Source organism: Podarcis cretensis (genome assembly GCF_951804945.1).
Source record: "Podarcis cretensis genome assembly, chromosome: 1".
NCBI lineage: Eukaryota > Metazoa > Chordata > Lepidosauria > Squamata > Lacertidae > Podarcis > Podarcis cretensis.
In genome coordinates this window covers 121,211,301-121,225,434 of record NC_137170.1, presented here as the reverse complement: position 1 = coordinate 121,225,434, position 14,134 = coordinate 121,211,301, and the positions used below count along the sequence as shown (strand labels likewise).

The 14,134-nt window shown below is 44.5% G+C and overlaps 1 protein-coding gene across 1 annotated transcript in view; it reads left to right on the top strand.

Moving 5' to 3' along the window:
* MYO3B (myosin IIIB) overlaps positions 1–14,134 on the top strand; it is a 294,124-nt gene that overhangs the window by 262,025 nt on the left and 17,965 nt on the right. Inside the window, exons 34-36 of the mRNA XM_079981556.1 lie at positions 9,266–9,372; positions 9,780–9,826; positions 12,969–13,129. Coding sequence (XP_079837682.1) covers positions 9,266–9,372; positions 9,780–9,826; positions 12,969–13,095 — 281 coding nt within the window. The 3' untranslated portion in view covers positions 13,096–13,129. The remainder of the gene's footprint in view (positions 1–9,265; positions 9,373–9,779; positions 9,827–12,968; positions 13,130–14,134) is intronic.

The window sequence follows — 14,134 nt, the reverse complement described above, 5'->3', positions numbered from 1 at the left end:
CTGTTCTTAACCTGAAGCACCAATTTAGCTAATGGGGCCTCCTGCTGCCGCCGCGCCGCTGGAGCACAATTTCTGTTCTTATCCTGAAGCAAAGTTCTTAACCTGAAGCACTTTTTCTGGGTTAGCAGTGTTTGTAACCTGAAGCGTATGTAACCTGAGGTACCACTGTATTTGGAAACCCTAGAAACATAAAGATTATATAAGGAGTTGTGGTGCTTTGTTACGATCAGCTGAAAGGTTTGGGGGTGCTGCTGGGCCCAGCTCTGCTTTTCGAGGGGCAGGTAGAGGCAGTGGTCAAGAGTAGGAACTAAAAGGGCTAACATGTTGCTCAGGGAATGGGTAGAAAGAAACTCCTTTCCTTGGGAAACTGAAACTTAGTACTACTGTTTTGATTGGTTCAAGGAGGTAGGAAGGGCACAAGGGTTTTCTATACGGCTGTACCTCGGAAGTCGAACAGAATCCATTCCGTTCCAAACTTCCGAAATGTTCGGAAACCAAAGCATGGCTTCTGATTGGCTGCAGGAAGCTTCTTGAACTTAATCCTTTCCGGGAGTCCGTTCAACTCCTGAAACCATTCAAAAACCAAGGCGCGGCTTCCGATTGGCTGCAGGAGCTTCCTGCATTCAGTCGGAAGCTGCAGAAGCCATGTTGGATGTTCGGCTTCCGAAAAACGTTTGCAAACTGGAACACTCACTTCCGGGTTTGTGGCGTTCGGGAGCCAATTTGTTCAGAAGCCAAGCTGTTTGAGTACCAAGGTACCACTGTACTTCTCACTCATTTTGGGATAAGTCAGTGACAGCAGAGATGTTACATCAAGTACCTCAAGATAGCAGCATCTACCTTGTAGGTTTATGAGAAACCCACGGAATTATCGCACTTACAGGCCCTTAGTTTGACTTTGTAAAGACTTTGCAAAGACCTTGATGCTCAAGGAAGCTGCCTCTGTTTCTGTGCCCATAAAAGTGAGATCCTGCTATCAGGATTTTCCTAGAAACTTATATGGTGCTGAAGAAATATTTCCCCCCTTTGGAATCAACATGCTAGACCAACTTCCATTCATTCTTGTAGTATCAAGACAGAAGAAGTACATTTCCCCCCATTTCCCTGAGACTTCAAGGGGGTGGGGGGATGAAATCTTGAAAGAAGAGATGCAATCCAAAGGGAAACTGGAAATTCTCAAAAGCATCAAAATACATACAAATACATATAAATTATCAAAGGAGAACAAAGACATGTTTTATTTTTTTTCTTCTACAAAAATCTTCTCCCTAGGCTATAACAATGCATTACTCAGGCACGATCAATATATCTGAGCTTGAGAACCAAAGTACTTTGAAATAAATTAGACTAGTAGGAGAAGAAACAAAGAACAAATTAACATGATTTTAAACACTGCTTAAATTTTTATGAACTTGGACCTTGAAATGTTATGATGAGCTCCCAGGAGCATGTGCTAGGCAGGCAGCACACCCTTAAATAATAGGCCTTTCATGAAAGTGACAAAGGGATTTCTCAAGCATTCTGTGAACATACCCCAATGAGGTATACAGTGGTACCTCAGGTTACATACGCTTCAGGTTACATTCGCTTCAGGTTACACACTCTGCTAACCCAGAAATAGTGCTTCAGGTTAAGAACTTTGCTTCAGGATGAGAACAGAAATTGTGCTCCGGCGGCACAGCAGCAGCAGGAGGCCCCATTAGCTAAAGTGGTGCTTCAGGTTAAGAACAGTTTCAGGTTAAGAACAGACCTCCGGAATGAATTAAATACTTAACCTGAGGTACCACTTTATTTGGAACTGAATATACAGTATCAGGACTGTTGCTGTTTTAATCATACTCCTGGGCTGCAATCCTGTAGCCACTTTCCCAGGTGCAAAACCCCTTGAACTCAATGGGACTTCCTTCTGATCAGGCATATATAGGGTTGTGCAGTTAGTCCATCAAAAAGCCCTATCAAAAGAGGTCAACTTACTTCAAAAACTCGAGGGGAAAGCAGCTCTAACTCGCGACCTGACACCACCACCCCAGCAATGTGGAAACCGTGCAGCAACATTGTCAGTTTCAAGATGCCCTCTTTCAAAGGGGGCAGGGAAGGGCTCCCAAGAGCTCACTGCAGTAATTTCAAACATTCCCCGTTGGCTATCTTTGCAGGCTTTTAGCTGTTGGGAGGAGCAGAATTTCTCTAGGCAGCAGGGAAATGTAAAATAAGACTCCTGCCCAATTATTAGAATAAAATTCTAATCCCGTTACTTAGGGGTATGATATGTTTTTTTAAAGACATTGTTATCAGGGCCTCACTTTCATCTGAACTTAATATTTCTAAAACAAGTAAAGAGGCAAAAGATGTCGTGTAAAGAGAGAGGATTTTTGCTCTTCCCGCCACCACTCTTTTGAACTGAAGGGCTGTGGTGATTTCTCTCTCTCTTAAACAGAAAGCTTTGGTGTTCTGACTTGCTCTGCCAGCCTAAAATGTTAACATTTGCCCAGCAGGCAAATGTTCACACCCTCTTCTCTCTTAAGAGTGTATCTGAGCCACCACTGTCTCAGGTCCATGCAATCCTGTTTTGCTCAAGAATGCCTTCAGCACCAATGTCTTCTTGCTGAGTTGCACCATCACAGCACCAGCAAAACTGCTTGCTAAGTTCCTACAATCATATATAGTGGTACCTCGGGTTACATACGCTTCAGTTTACAGACTCTGCTAACCCAGAAATAGTACCTCGGGTTAAGAACTTTGCTTCAGGATGAGAACAGAAATCGTGCGGCAGCAGTGGGAGGCCCCATTAGCTAAAGTGGTACCTCAGGTTAAGAACAGTTTCAGGTTAAGAACGGATCTCCAGAACAAATTAAGTACTTAACCCAAGGTACCACTGTAACCTCGATCCACCTGGGACACCCCTGCGATCAACCGGTAGATCGCGATTGACCTGTTGGACATGCCTGAGATACACCCTTCTCCATTTTCCACATGGTTCGAACAGGGATAGCTCTACTCTTCATCATCAGAGGCACTGGTGAGCAATGAAGAAGCACAGACCCCCATTAAAACGCCACCAGAATCGGTAATCCTTGTACAGCAATGGTATCGAAACTCACGTATTTTTCGCTCCATAAGACGCACCTAGTTTTTAGAGGAGGAAAACAAGAAAAAAAAATATTCTGAACGAAACAGTAGATGTATGATTTTTGTGGATCATGCTGTGGCCACAGACATGTGATTTGACAGTGAGTTTGGGGTAAAAAGGTAAAGGTAAAGGTACCCCGGCCCGTAAAGGTACCCCTACCCCGAGTTTGGGGTAGCACTATGCAAAAATCCATGTGGATCTGTGCTTTGTAACCACGTTTTTGTGCCATTACAGCCCCACGAAACAGTAGATGCGTGATTTTTTTGGTGCAGGCTGTAGCCATGGACATGCTGTGTGATCTGATGGTGAATTTGGGGTGACCCAATGCAAAAACCCTGAGGATCCATGTGGATCGGTGCTTTGTAACGACGTTTTTGCGCTGTTGCAGCCCCAGGCAACAGTGGGTGCATGATTTTCTCAATCTATCAAAATACAGCAAATTCAGACAGAAATTTTAATATAGCCACATATGATCTGTGCGGGTCTGGAGCTAGCTAACCAAGAGTGGTAGTCTAAGGGTTCACCTCATGGGGGGGTGGGAAATAGGAGTGGGTCTGTTTGTCTGTGCTCTGTATAAACTGCTTATCTAGCTAGGCATCTTTAGAATGAACGCTCAACAATAGTTTCTCAATCACAGGCTTTCATGGCCAGCCATTGATGTAGAGCCATTCCAGTTTATACCACAAGATATGAACAATTGCTAATTTAACGTGAAAGATCCACGTGTCTCCTCTCGAGAAAGCATTTCTGTTCTGAGGATATGGCAGTCTTTAAGGTGCTGCAAAATTCTGCATTGTTTTATGTGTTCTTGCATTTCCTGGCCTTCAGAAGCCACTGTTTTTCCTTCCCCCTTTATTTTCAGGGTAACAGTGTCCCAGGTGAAGTGGGCTCTGGTCCACAAAAGTTTATGCCATAATAAATCTGTTACCACAAGACCCTTGTGGGATAACCAGCCTCATATAACCAACATCCTTAAGTCTAATTGATGCATGAATGGGTTATTACCATAGAGTAAGCTGTCCTGCAAGGATGCGGGTGGCGCTGTGGGTTAAACCACAGAGCCTAAGACTTGCCGATCAGAAGGTCGGCGGTTCAAATCCCCGTGACGGGGTGAGCTCCTGTTGTTCGGTCCCTGCTCCTGCCAACCTAGCAGTTCGAAAGCACATCAAAATGCAAGTAGATAAATAGGTACCACTCTGGCAGGAAGGTAAACGACATTTCCGTGCGCTGCTCTGGTTCGCTAGAAGCGGCTTAGTCATGCTGGCCACATGACCCGGAAGCTGTACGCCGGTTCCCTTGGCCAATAAAGCAAGATGACCGCCGCAACCCCAGAGTCGGTCACGACTGGACCTAGTGGTCAGGGGTCCCTTTACCTTTAAGCGGTCCTGCTAGGATTAGCTCACCTAGGGAGGGACTAGGCAATCAAGACTTTGTTCCCCTCCAGTCTACCAGAGAAGCTTAATGTTCCTATATCAATAATTTAGGAATTTTTACCACTGTAACTAAGCCAAGTTCTACAGCCTGTGCAACTATTTCTGAATGCTGTATGGAAAAGCACAGGAACATGACCTTTGAAGAGTTTGTAAGTAAAGCATTTTTAACTTTCTAAATGTGTAGTCTTTTTCTATGTTAGGGTAAGAGGGGAGTTTTGGAAGTCACAATGGCATATTTCAAAGGTCTAACAGTCTGTATTTCCATGGTTTACTTTGCTGCATATTTTGTGATTTTAAATCTCTGCTGGGGTTATCCCACCAAAGAGGACTTGCGGAAAACCTGGATCTTGGCACCCAGGAAGTCTCCTTTCTATATACCTGTTTTTTCCTTGCCACCAACATGGGATCATGCCCATGACTTTTGTCTCACTCCAGACCTGAGGTTTATCTGAGAGAGGGAGAGGGAGAGACAGGGAGAGTGTGTGTATGTGTCAGGAGTCAGTAAGAGACCAAATGGGAGTAAGCCCACAGGAGATGGCCATCAGTGGATAGCTGACATAGCTGGGGTTGTAGGAGCTAGGTCAAGGCTACCCAGGCACTCGGGGACTCAGAGTCATAGCCAACTCTGGGGTTGCGGCGCTCATCTTGCTTTACTGGCCGAGGGAGCCGGCGTACAGCTTCCGGGTCATGTGGCCAGCATGACTAAGCCGCTTTTGGCGAACCAGAGCAGCGCACGGAAACGCAGTTTACCTTCCCGCCAGAGAAGTACCTCTTTATCTACTTGCACTTTGACGTGCTTTCAAACTGCTAGGTTGGCAGGAGTTGGGACCGAGCAACGGGAGCTCACCCCGTCGCGGGGAGTCGAACCGCCGACCTTCTGATCAGCACGTCCTAGGCTCTGTGGCTTAACCCACAGCGCCACCTTAACCCACAGCGCCACTCCTGAGGCATTACACTTGCGCTAATAATTTTTTTCAGTTTGTGTAGTCTTTTAAATAAGCATTAGCCAAGAGGTGAATGAGTTGCTTGACCTACCCGTAACCTTAATTTTATGAGTGGATAAAAACGTATGAAAATGATTTGCAAAATCTGTCTAATGACACAGCAGAGAGCACATGTTAATATGGTTTCCTCCAGATATGGTTGTCTGTGATAAACGCTACCAGATTTCCCCACACACCCACCCATCGTATTTTAGGCTACTTACACAAGGAAGACAAATGGGCTCAGCGAAAGGGCATTTCCTTTGGAGGATGCAAGCTACAGACCACCCAAGAGCCATGCAGCAGTGATGGTATCAAGCTGAAAAGCTAGCAAAGGGCTTTGCTAAGTCTGAGAATGCAGATAGCTGCGATAGGCGCTTTGAATCCATTGTGAAAACAGGCATGAGATAACTTTTTTACATAAATATTAATTTTAAAATAGCCTAGGATGCTAGAGGAGAGTTGTGTGTCCAGCTGGTGGTGAGAAATGGACTGTGTACAACGACAGAGCAATGAAATAAATAGATTAGCTTAGCATTTCAAGGTCTTTTGACATCCCCTCTTGCCTTAAGAACCTTATAGGCTGACAGTGGCAGTTGCTTCTATAATTGTGGTAAAAGTAAAGGGACCCCTGACCTTAGGTCCAGTCGTGGCCGACTCTGGGGTTGCGGTGCTCATCTCGCTTTATTGGCCGAGGGGGCCGGCGTACAGCTTCCAGGTCATATGGCCAGCATGACTAAGCCAGGAAATGCCATTTACCTTCCCGCTGGAGTGGTACCTATTTATCTACTTGCACTTTGACGTGCTTTCGAACTGCTAGGTTGACAGGAGCAGGGACCGAGCAACGGGAGCTCACCCCGTCGTGGGGATTCGAACCGCCAACCTTCTGATCGGCAAGTCCTAGGCTCTGTGATTTAACCCACAGCGCCACCCACATCCCTTATAATTGTGGTATGTCACCACAAATGACGCTTAACAACAGGGTGTGGGTGTTTCTGTGTGGGTGTGGCTTGTCTGTCTGTACGTTCAGACACTTCTTGAGATATCATCACTGGACTTGACATAAAGGGCCCAAGATTTGGGACATAATATTGATTTTGAAAAATGGGAAAAATTGTGGACAAAAACAATTAAATTTACAGCATGTATGTCAATCAAGGAAAATTTAATGAAGATGATGTATAGATGATATTTGACACCGGCCAAACTTGCTAAAATGTATAGAAATCAAGATAAAGAATGCTGGAAATGTAAGGAGAAAGAGGGGGATTTCTTGTACATGTGGTGGACGTGTAATAAGGTGAAAGCCTATTGGGATATGATATATAATGAATTGAAAAAGGTTTTTAAATATACAGTGGTACTTCGGGTTACATACGCTTCAGGTTACACACTCCGCTAACCCAGAAATAGTGCTTCAGGTTAAGAACTTTGCTTCAGGATAAGAACAGAAATCGTGCTCTGGCTGTGCGGTGGCAGCAGGAGGCCCCATTAGCTAAAGTGGTGCTTCAGGATAAGAACAGTTTCAGGTTAAGTACAGACCTCCGGAACGAATTAAGTACTTAACCCAAGGTACCACTGTACCTTTAATAAAAAAACCAGAGGTGTTTTTGTTAGGTATAATTGGAGATGAAATTCCTAAAAAAGATGTTAAATTTTTTATGTATGCTACAACGGCAGCAAGAATACTTTTGGCCCAGAAATGGAAGCAGCAGGAACTTCCAACATTGGAAGAGCGGCAGACTAAAATGATGGAATATGCAGAATTGGCAAAGCTGATGGGAAGATCCGAAATCAGCATGACGAACTGTTTGAAAAGGACTGGAGTAAATTTACACAATATATGAAAGAATATTGTAAACATTTGAAAACGTTTGTAGGTTTGAGTTGAAATATTTTGTAATATTAATATTGGGAGCTGGTTTACATTTAATATAGGGACGCGGGTAGCGCTGTGGGTTAAACCACAGAACCTAGGACTTGCCGATCAAAAGGTTTCCCCATTGCTTGGTCCCTGCTCTTGCCCACCTAGCAGTTCGAAAGCACGCCAGTGCAAGTAGATAAATAGGTACTACTCTGGCGGGAAGGTAAACGGTGTTTCCGTGTGCTGCTCTGGTTCGCCTGAAGCAGCTTAGTCATGCTGGCCACATCACCCGGAAGCTGTACGCCGTCTCCCTCGGCCAATAAAGCAAGATGAGCGCCGCAACCCCAGAGTCGGCCACAACTGGACCTAATGGTCAGGGGTCCCTTTACCTTCACCTTACATTTAATGAGGTAAATTTTATTAAGAAAAAAAAGAAGGTAAATAAGTGGCTAAAGAAATGCTAAGATGTAAGTGAATATTTATGAAAGCCAGAGAGAGGGGTGGGGGGAAGTCGAAGCTCAGTTTGAGCAATGCTTTTGATGATGAGATTATGGAATGGAATGTGATTATGATAAAATGTAAACTTAATAAAAATTATTTAAAAAGGGAAAAAAGAACTTGCATAAGGGTTCCTGGGGGTGGAAGAGCCCGTTTTCATCTATGATGGTGAAGCAAAATGTTCCAAACTGCACCAATTTGGATGCCTCTTGAGATATCATCACCCAGTTTGGTGTGACGGTTCTAAGACTGTGCCAAGGATCTGCAAAGGGCAGCCCAGGGGCTGTTTGCAAGAGGACTTTCAAAATGCCCTGCCTGTGCCTGATAGTCAAACTGAGCAGAATTGAAACCTCTACTCATAAGCTGGTGAGCGCTGGGTGCAAGCCTGGTAGCTGCAGGGGTCTGTTCCACCCGTGTTTTACCTACATGTGACCTGCTAGGAATTAAAAAGGGAGTGACCAAGACTGCATAAGCCCAAAGGCAGAAAGATTCCATGACTGGGGTGGGGGATCAGAGAAGAACCAGCTACCACCCCCAAGTTCGCCCTGTGCTAGAATTTGGTCAGTCTCTTACAAACAGTTATGGCTCCAGTGGCAATAGTCACATTTCAACATTGGGGTTATGGCCCCGACGGAAGCAATTTCTTAGAAGTTATGGGCAGAGCCAGGTACTTTCAGCTAATATCTTATATTTGGGGAGGTGGAGAATGCAACAGCTGCTACTGCTACAGTGGTACCTCTGGTTATGAACTTAATTCATTCCGGAGGTCCGTTCTTAACCTGAGGTACCACTTTAGCTAATGGGGCCTCCTGCTGCCGCCTTGCCACTGGCACGTGATTTCTGTTCTCATCCTGAGGTAAAATTATTAACCCGAGGTACTACTTCTGGGTTTAGCGGAGTCTGTAACCCGAGGTTTTTGTAACCCGAGGCACCACTACTAGCAGTTATATCTTAGCTTGTCGCCACAACACTGAAAGATATACTTACTATATAGAGGGTTTGTATTTGTTTACTCCATGATTACTACATCCCCCTGTTCAATTCAGTATCGAACCCCAGGTGGTTTGGGGGGCAGCTTACCCAGGAGCCCATCCACACCTTTAACATATAGTTGGACCAAGGTGGTGAATCTTGCCTTCAGACCACACCCTGGGATTAGAAAACAATTCAAAGTTTTTGCTCAGTTTTATTCCAAACTCAACACTGTATCCCAGTTTCTACATGCCTACATAGAACAGCACAGGTTGCGGGGGAATCAACCCTGGAATTAGGAAGCCAGAGCTCTTTTGATTGTAAAATATGCTGAGACATTTACAGCACTTGGTGTAGCAGAGATCTAAATTGTGTTGTCGTCCTGTAGGTTCCCCAAGCTGCCTCGAACAGAAGCTCAAAACGCCCCGTCGAAGGTGTCAGCAGCCTAAAGTGCTGAATAGCCCCGAGGACAACGTGTATTATAACCAGTTAAATGTGAGTTCAAAGTGGCAATAAAGCAGTTTTACTGGCTTTGTCTCCAGTTAATAATTTTGTTATTGATACCTGTTCCAACCCCTCCAGTTCCCCCACCCCGCCCCCACCCCCTTGCCCCCACCCCACCCTGACGTTCTTCAGCTCTCGTCTTGAACATGTGCTTATGCTCTTTATCTGTTGCTTTCATGTCAGGATGTCTGCCTTCACGGTGAATAATTGATGTGGTTTATCAAAGACGAGCAAGATGCATGCTTCATCAGGCTCGCTTGAGCCCTTTGATCAAAAAAATTATGCTGTGACTTCTGATATTATCAGCATCTGCTTGCATTCAACACAAAATCACTTTGAATTAAAAATTAACGACTTGCTGCCTTGCTTTGACTGTGTGTTCTTGGCCCTCTCCACAGGGAGCTCTAGAATATCAAGGGAGCAAGAGGAAGCCAAGAAAACTTGGGTAAATAGCTATCTTCTTAGTTCTAAGCAACTGTAAACAGAAGAAGGTCCTTTGTGATATTACAGAAAACGCACAAACTTTCTGGAGAGAATTCTAAAAATAAACAGCCAGACTCAATATAGCAACCTTGGCTATTCTGCTACAGAAGCAAACAGAAAACGGCGTCTAATCTTGTCTGTTAAAACGTGGCAACCATCTCTTGCAAGACTGAGGGCAACCGGGCAGGTTCTTCTTGACGAAATTTCTGCAAAGTTTTGATTTTTCTTTCTTTGTTTTGTAATGGGTTTGATAGAAGGAGTGGACTGGGAGTCCTAGAAGCAAATGTCCGCCAACTGTCTGCACTGGCTCAGAATGAGGGGCAGTAAAATGCAGAAGTCCTTCCTGGTCTCTGACATGGACCAGCTGAAGGGAGAAAAGGCAGAAAAGGCAAACAAAGCATTTGTTCCTCAAAAGAGGCGGTCCATGTTCTTTCTTGGCTATGGACTGCTTTGTTTGCGACTCCTTTTCCCTTACACAGATTCAGTTTCCTTAAAGGGAAAATCATGTGCACTCTCAATTATGAAGTGTCCTGTTCTTGTTTTCCAGTGAATCCCTAGATCAGATAGCCACTGAGTACAGCAGTTATAAAGCATGCTAGCAACAACCACCACCTGACCCCTCAAAAGCCATCCCGGATAAAATAACCTTATGATGCTTCTGAACCTCATATGTGATTCAGACATATCTGCATTTTATATAACTTGCTTGTGTTGGTGTTTTAAAATTGTAAACCAGCTTGGGCGCCTTGGTAGAAAGGCAGTATATAAATCCAAATAAAGTGTGTTGTGAGGGAATGGATACAGTCAAAGAAAGCTGTGCTTGGTCCCCATTGACATCAATGAAACACAAGTCTTAATTAATTTGCCCCCTTGATTTCACTGCAGCCTAGGTTCAGCTGAGTCTGAATCCAACCCAATTTGTTTGTGAACATTCATTTAAGATTTCCTTTAGTATGTTATGATCCTTTGTTGTTTTGTGTGTGTGTTTACAAATAATAGTTTGACAAATTACCACTATTACTACTACTTTTTGTGTATGCTGTCTGGGAACGACATCTTGTCTTATAGAGAATCACGCTAGCAATGCAGTTACCTTCTCCTAGTGCCATATAGGAACAGTTTTTTATCTCAGTGTGCAATTTTTAATAACCACTCAGGGCAGGATCAAGGGACCCTTGTTGAGCAAGTGGAAAACACTTCCATTCACACAAGGGAGGAGGCCTCCAATTTCTACCAGTGTGTCTCTCACCTAAAGCACCCCATCACACCCCACACTGTTTCAGAGCGTCTCCTGACCTACCCTTGGGGCAGGGAAACAAGGAGCCACAGCAAGGAAGAGGAGGCAGGAAACCTTCCGTGTGTAAAATTCCCCTTGCAGTTCTTAGGATCCATCCACAAAGTTTAAGCAACCCATAAGCAGTGGTGCTTGAAGTGTAGGTGGGTTCCCACGAGGCAAGACACAGTGATAACAGCAAGAACGTTTATTGAACTAACAGAACTGGACAACAGGGCCAAAGCAATTGCTTCTATACATTTCTGAAGGCCTGGGCCACTCCCACTCCCAATGCCATTGGCTGTCTAAACTTCCAAGCTGCGAATCATGACTCAGAGTTTAAGGGCCAATGGCAGAGGCCCAAATCCTGAAATGTTCTGTGATTGGATATCATGTATCGAATCAAAACACAGGGGCTCAGAATCCTTAGTCCAGACTCAAGTTCAGGCAAACACAGACCACTGAATACGTAACATTGCTATTCCATTACATGAATATCCGTTGACTATGTGCACGACGCCACAGCTTAATTGCTGGGGATTTTTGTCATTGATCAACTATCCACCAGAAGTGGAACATTCTCATTGTGTGAAGCTTCTATGAGTTATTCAGGAAGCATCTTGGTTATTTTAGAAGTATGGCTGATCACTTAAAAACAAACAAGGACTGCACTGACTTCGTGTGGCATGGATTTGTAAGAATCATTTGACAGAAACCCAAATCATGGCTTTCCACACTATAGAAACTTTGAAACACCGTAAATCCAAACTGTATTATTGACGAATGATTCATACACAGCTCCTAAGCAGGAAGTAGCATGCTATGTGTCAGGGAACTGCCATCGGAAAGACAGGAGGTGGAGGGGCTCTCAGAAGTCAGGAGAGACTCAGCAGCGGCGGAAGGCAGCAGCAGGGGGAGAGTGGGAGATCAGGGAGAGAGAGAGAGACGAAGGAATGGCTCAGGGAGTCTTCCAGCGATAACAGCGGAAAAGTCTCAGGTCCTCCCATAGGTACACCCACTCCTCGCCGGAAACTGTCGCGCCGAGAATCTAGACGACGCGTTTCCGTCAAGGAGCTTTTATGCTGGAGTAGATTCCATAAACGCCCACTGTCGGATTCTGCCAGCGACTGAGGGAGCCATGCTTAAGGGCTCCGCTAAAAACAGAGCCTTGCTAAGTTGAGCAAACTCTGAGGGACTAAGCTTTACGCACAAGCAGCTCATCATCCCATCACACTATGTTCCTGGGTTTTAAAGCCTGGAAGAGTCCTAACTCAAAGCCAACACCTTAAATTGATCCCAGTGACTCTAGGGAGCTAGTGCATGTCTACTCTGAAGTAGGTCCCATGGAGTTCAGCCGGACTCACTCCCAGGTTAATGTGCATATGATTGCAGCCGGGATGTATTATTCTTTGAGGCTCTGCCCAGAGAAGCCAAATACTTCACCTAGGGTTGCCATATTTCAAAAAGTGAAAATCAACAAAAGTTGTTGAGCTTTATTTGCAAAATCTCAACGGAAAAATGAGTTTTTGAGCTATTTTAAATGAAATTCGCCAAAATCTACACTTCTGACACGGGCTGCCATACATCCAGATTTTCCCGGACATTTCAGCGATTTCCGCCCAGACACTGTTTACGAGGGCCAAATACCAGCTATGTCCAGAAAATTCATGGCAACCCTAACTTCACCAGCCAACAGTCAATCATCAAGCACAAGATTGTTTTTGTTCTACCACCCATACGAAAGCACATTTTGTACCCAGTAAACATAAACTTCTAAAAAAAAATGTGGTGAGCCATTCAGATTGGTTTGTGTTTCCTTCTTTTTCCTCAGGCAAATAAAAGTGCTTGATTGGGAGGATGAGTATTACAAATCACTGTCAGCCGCAGATTCCATCACAGAGGAGGAAAACACATTCCAAGCTCTTCCTTCTTCCAGAGGAGTCTCCTTTCAGAGCTGAACTTTTACCACTTAACTCTTTTGGTACAATGCTGGTAAGAAACTTAACATATGCTTCTCATTTCTGGTTCACATGTGTGCATGTGGTATGTACATTGCCGATCAGAAGGTTGGCGATTCGAATCCCCGTGACGAGGTGAGCTCCCGTTGTTTGGTCCCTGCTCCTGCCAACCTAGCAGTTCAAAAACACGTCAAAGTGCAAGTAGATAAATAGGTACCGCTCCGGCGGGAAGGTAAACAGCGTTTCCGTGCGCTGCTCTGGTTCGCCAGAAGCGGCTCAGTCATGCTGGCCACATGACCTGGAAGCTGTACGCCGGCTCCCTCGGCCAATAAAGCGAGATGAGCGCCGCAACCCCAGAATCAGCCAAGACTGGACCTAATGGTCAGGGGTCCCTTTACTTTTACCTTTTTACATACTTTAAATACATATTTTGGGAGCACCTTGACGTACGCTATTTGACAACATAGGCAGAACAGGAAGAGATTCAACAAATGCTGGTGTCTACCATGGTTCTGTATCCTGCATACACACTATACATTTAAAGCACAATTTTATTTTATTCCCCCCCCCCACGCTCTATAATCAATTTTATTAAGTTTTCAAAAGTTTAACATATAATCTTCAATACATCATAAATTAATCTTTTTTTCCACTTCCCACCTCATTTTCCACAGTGTTTTTATTTATCCCCCTCTGCTGCACACTACCTTTGATTTCTTATCCCATAATAATAATAATAATAATAATAATAATAATAATAATAATAAATTTTATTTATATCCCGCCCTCCCCAGCCGAAGCCGGGCTCAGGGCAGCTAACAACACTAATACAGTGCAACATTATAAAAACATTATAAAAATTAATTAAAATCAAAATTGATGGCAACCATAAACTAAAGTTTTGTAAAGATTGCCAAAGGAGGGAGTCAGGCTGCGCCCTGACCAAAGGCCTGGTGGAACAGCTCTGTCTTGCAGGCCCTGCGGAAAGATGTCAAGTCCTGCAGGGCCCTTGTCTCTTGTGACAGAGCGTTCCACCAGA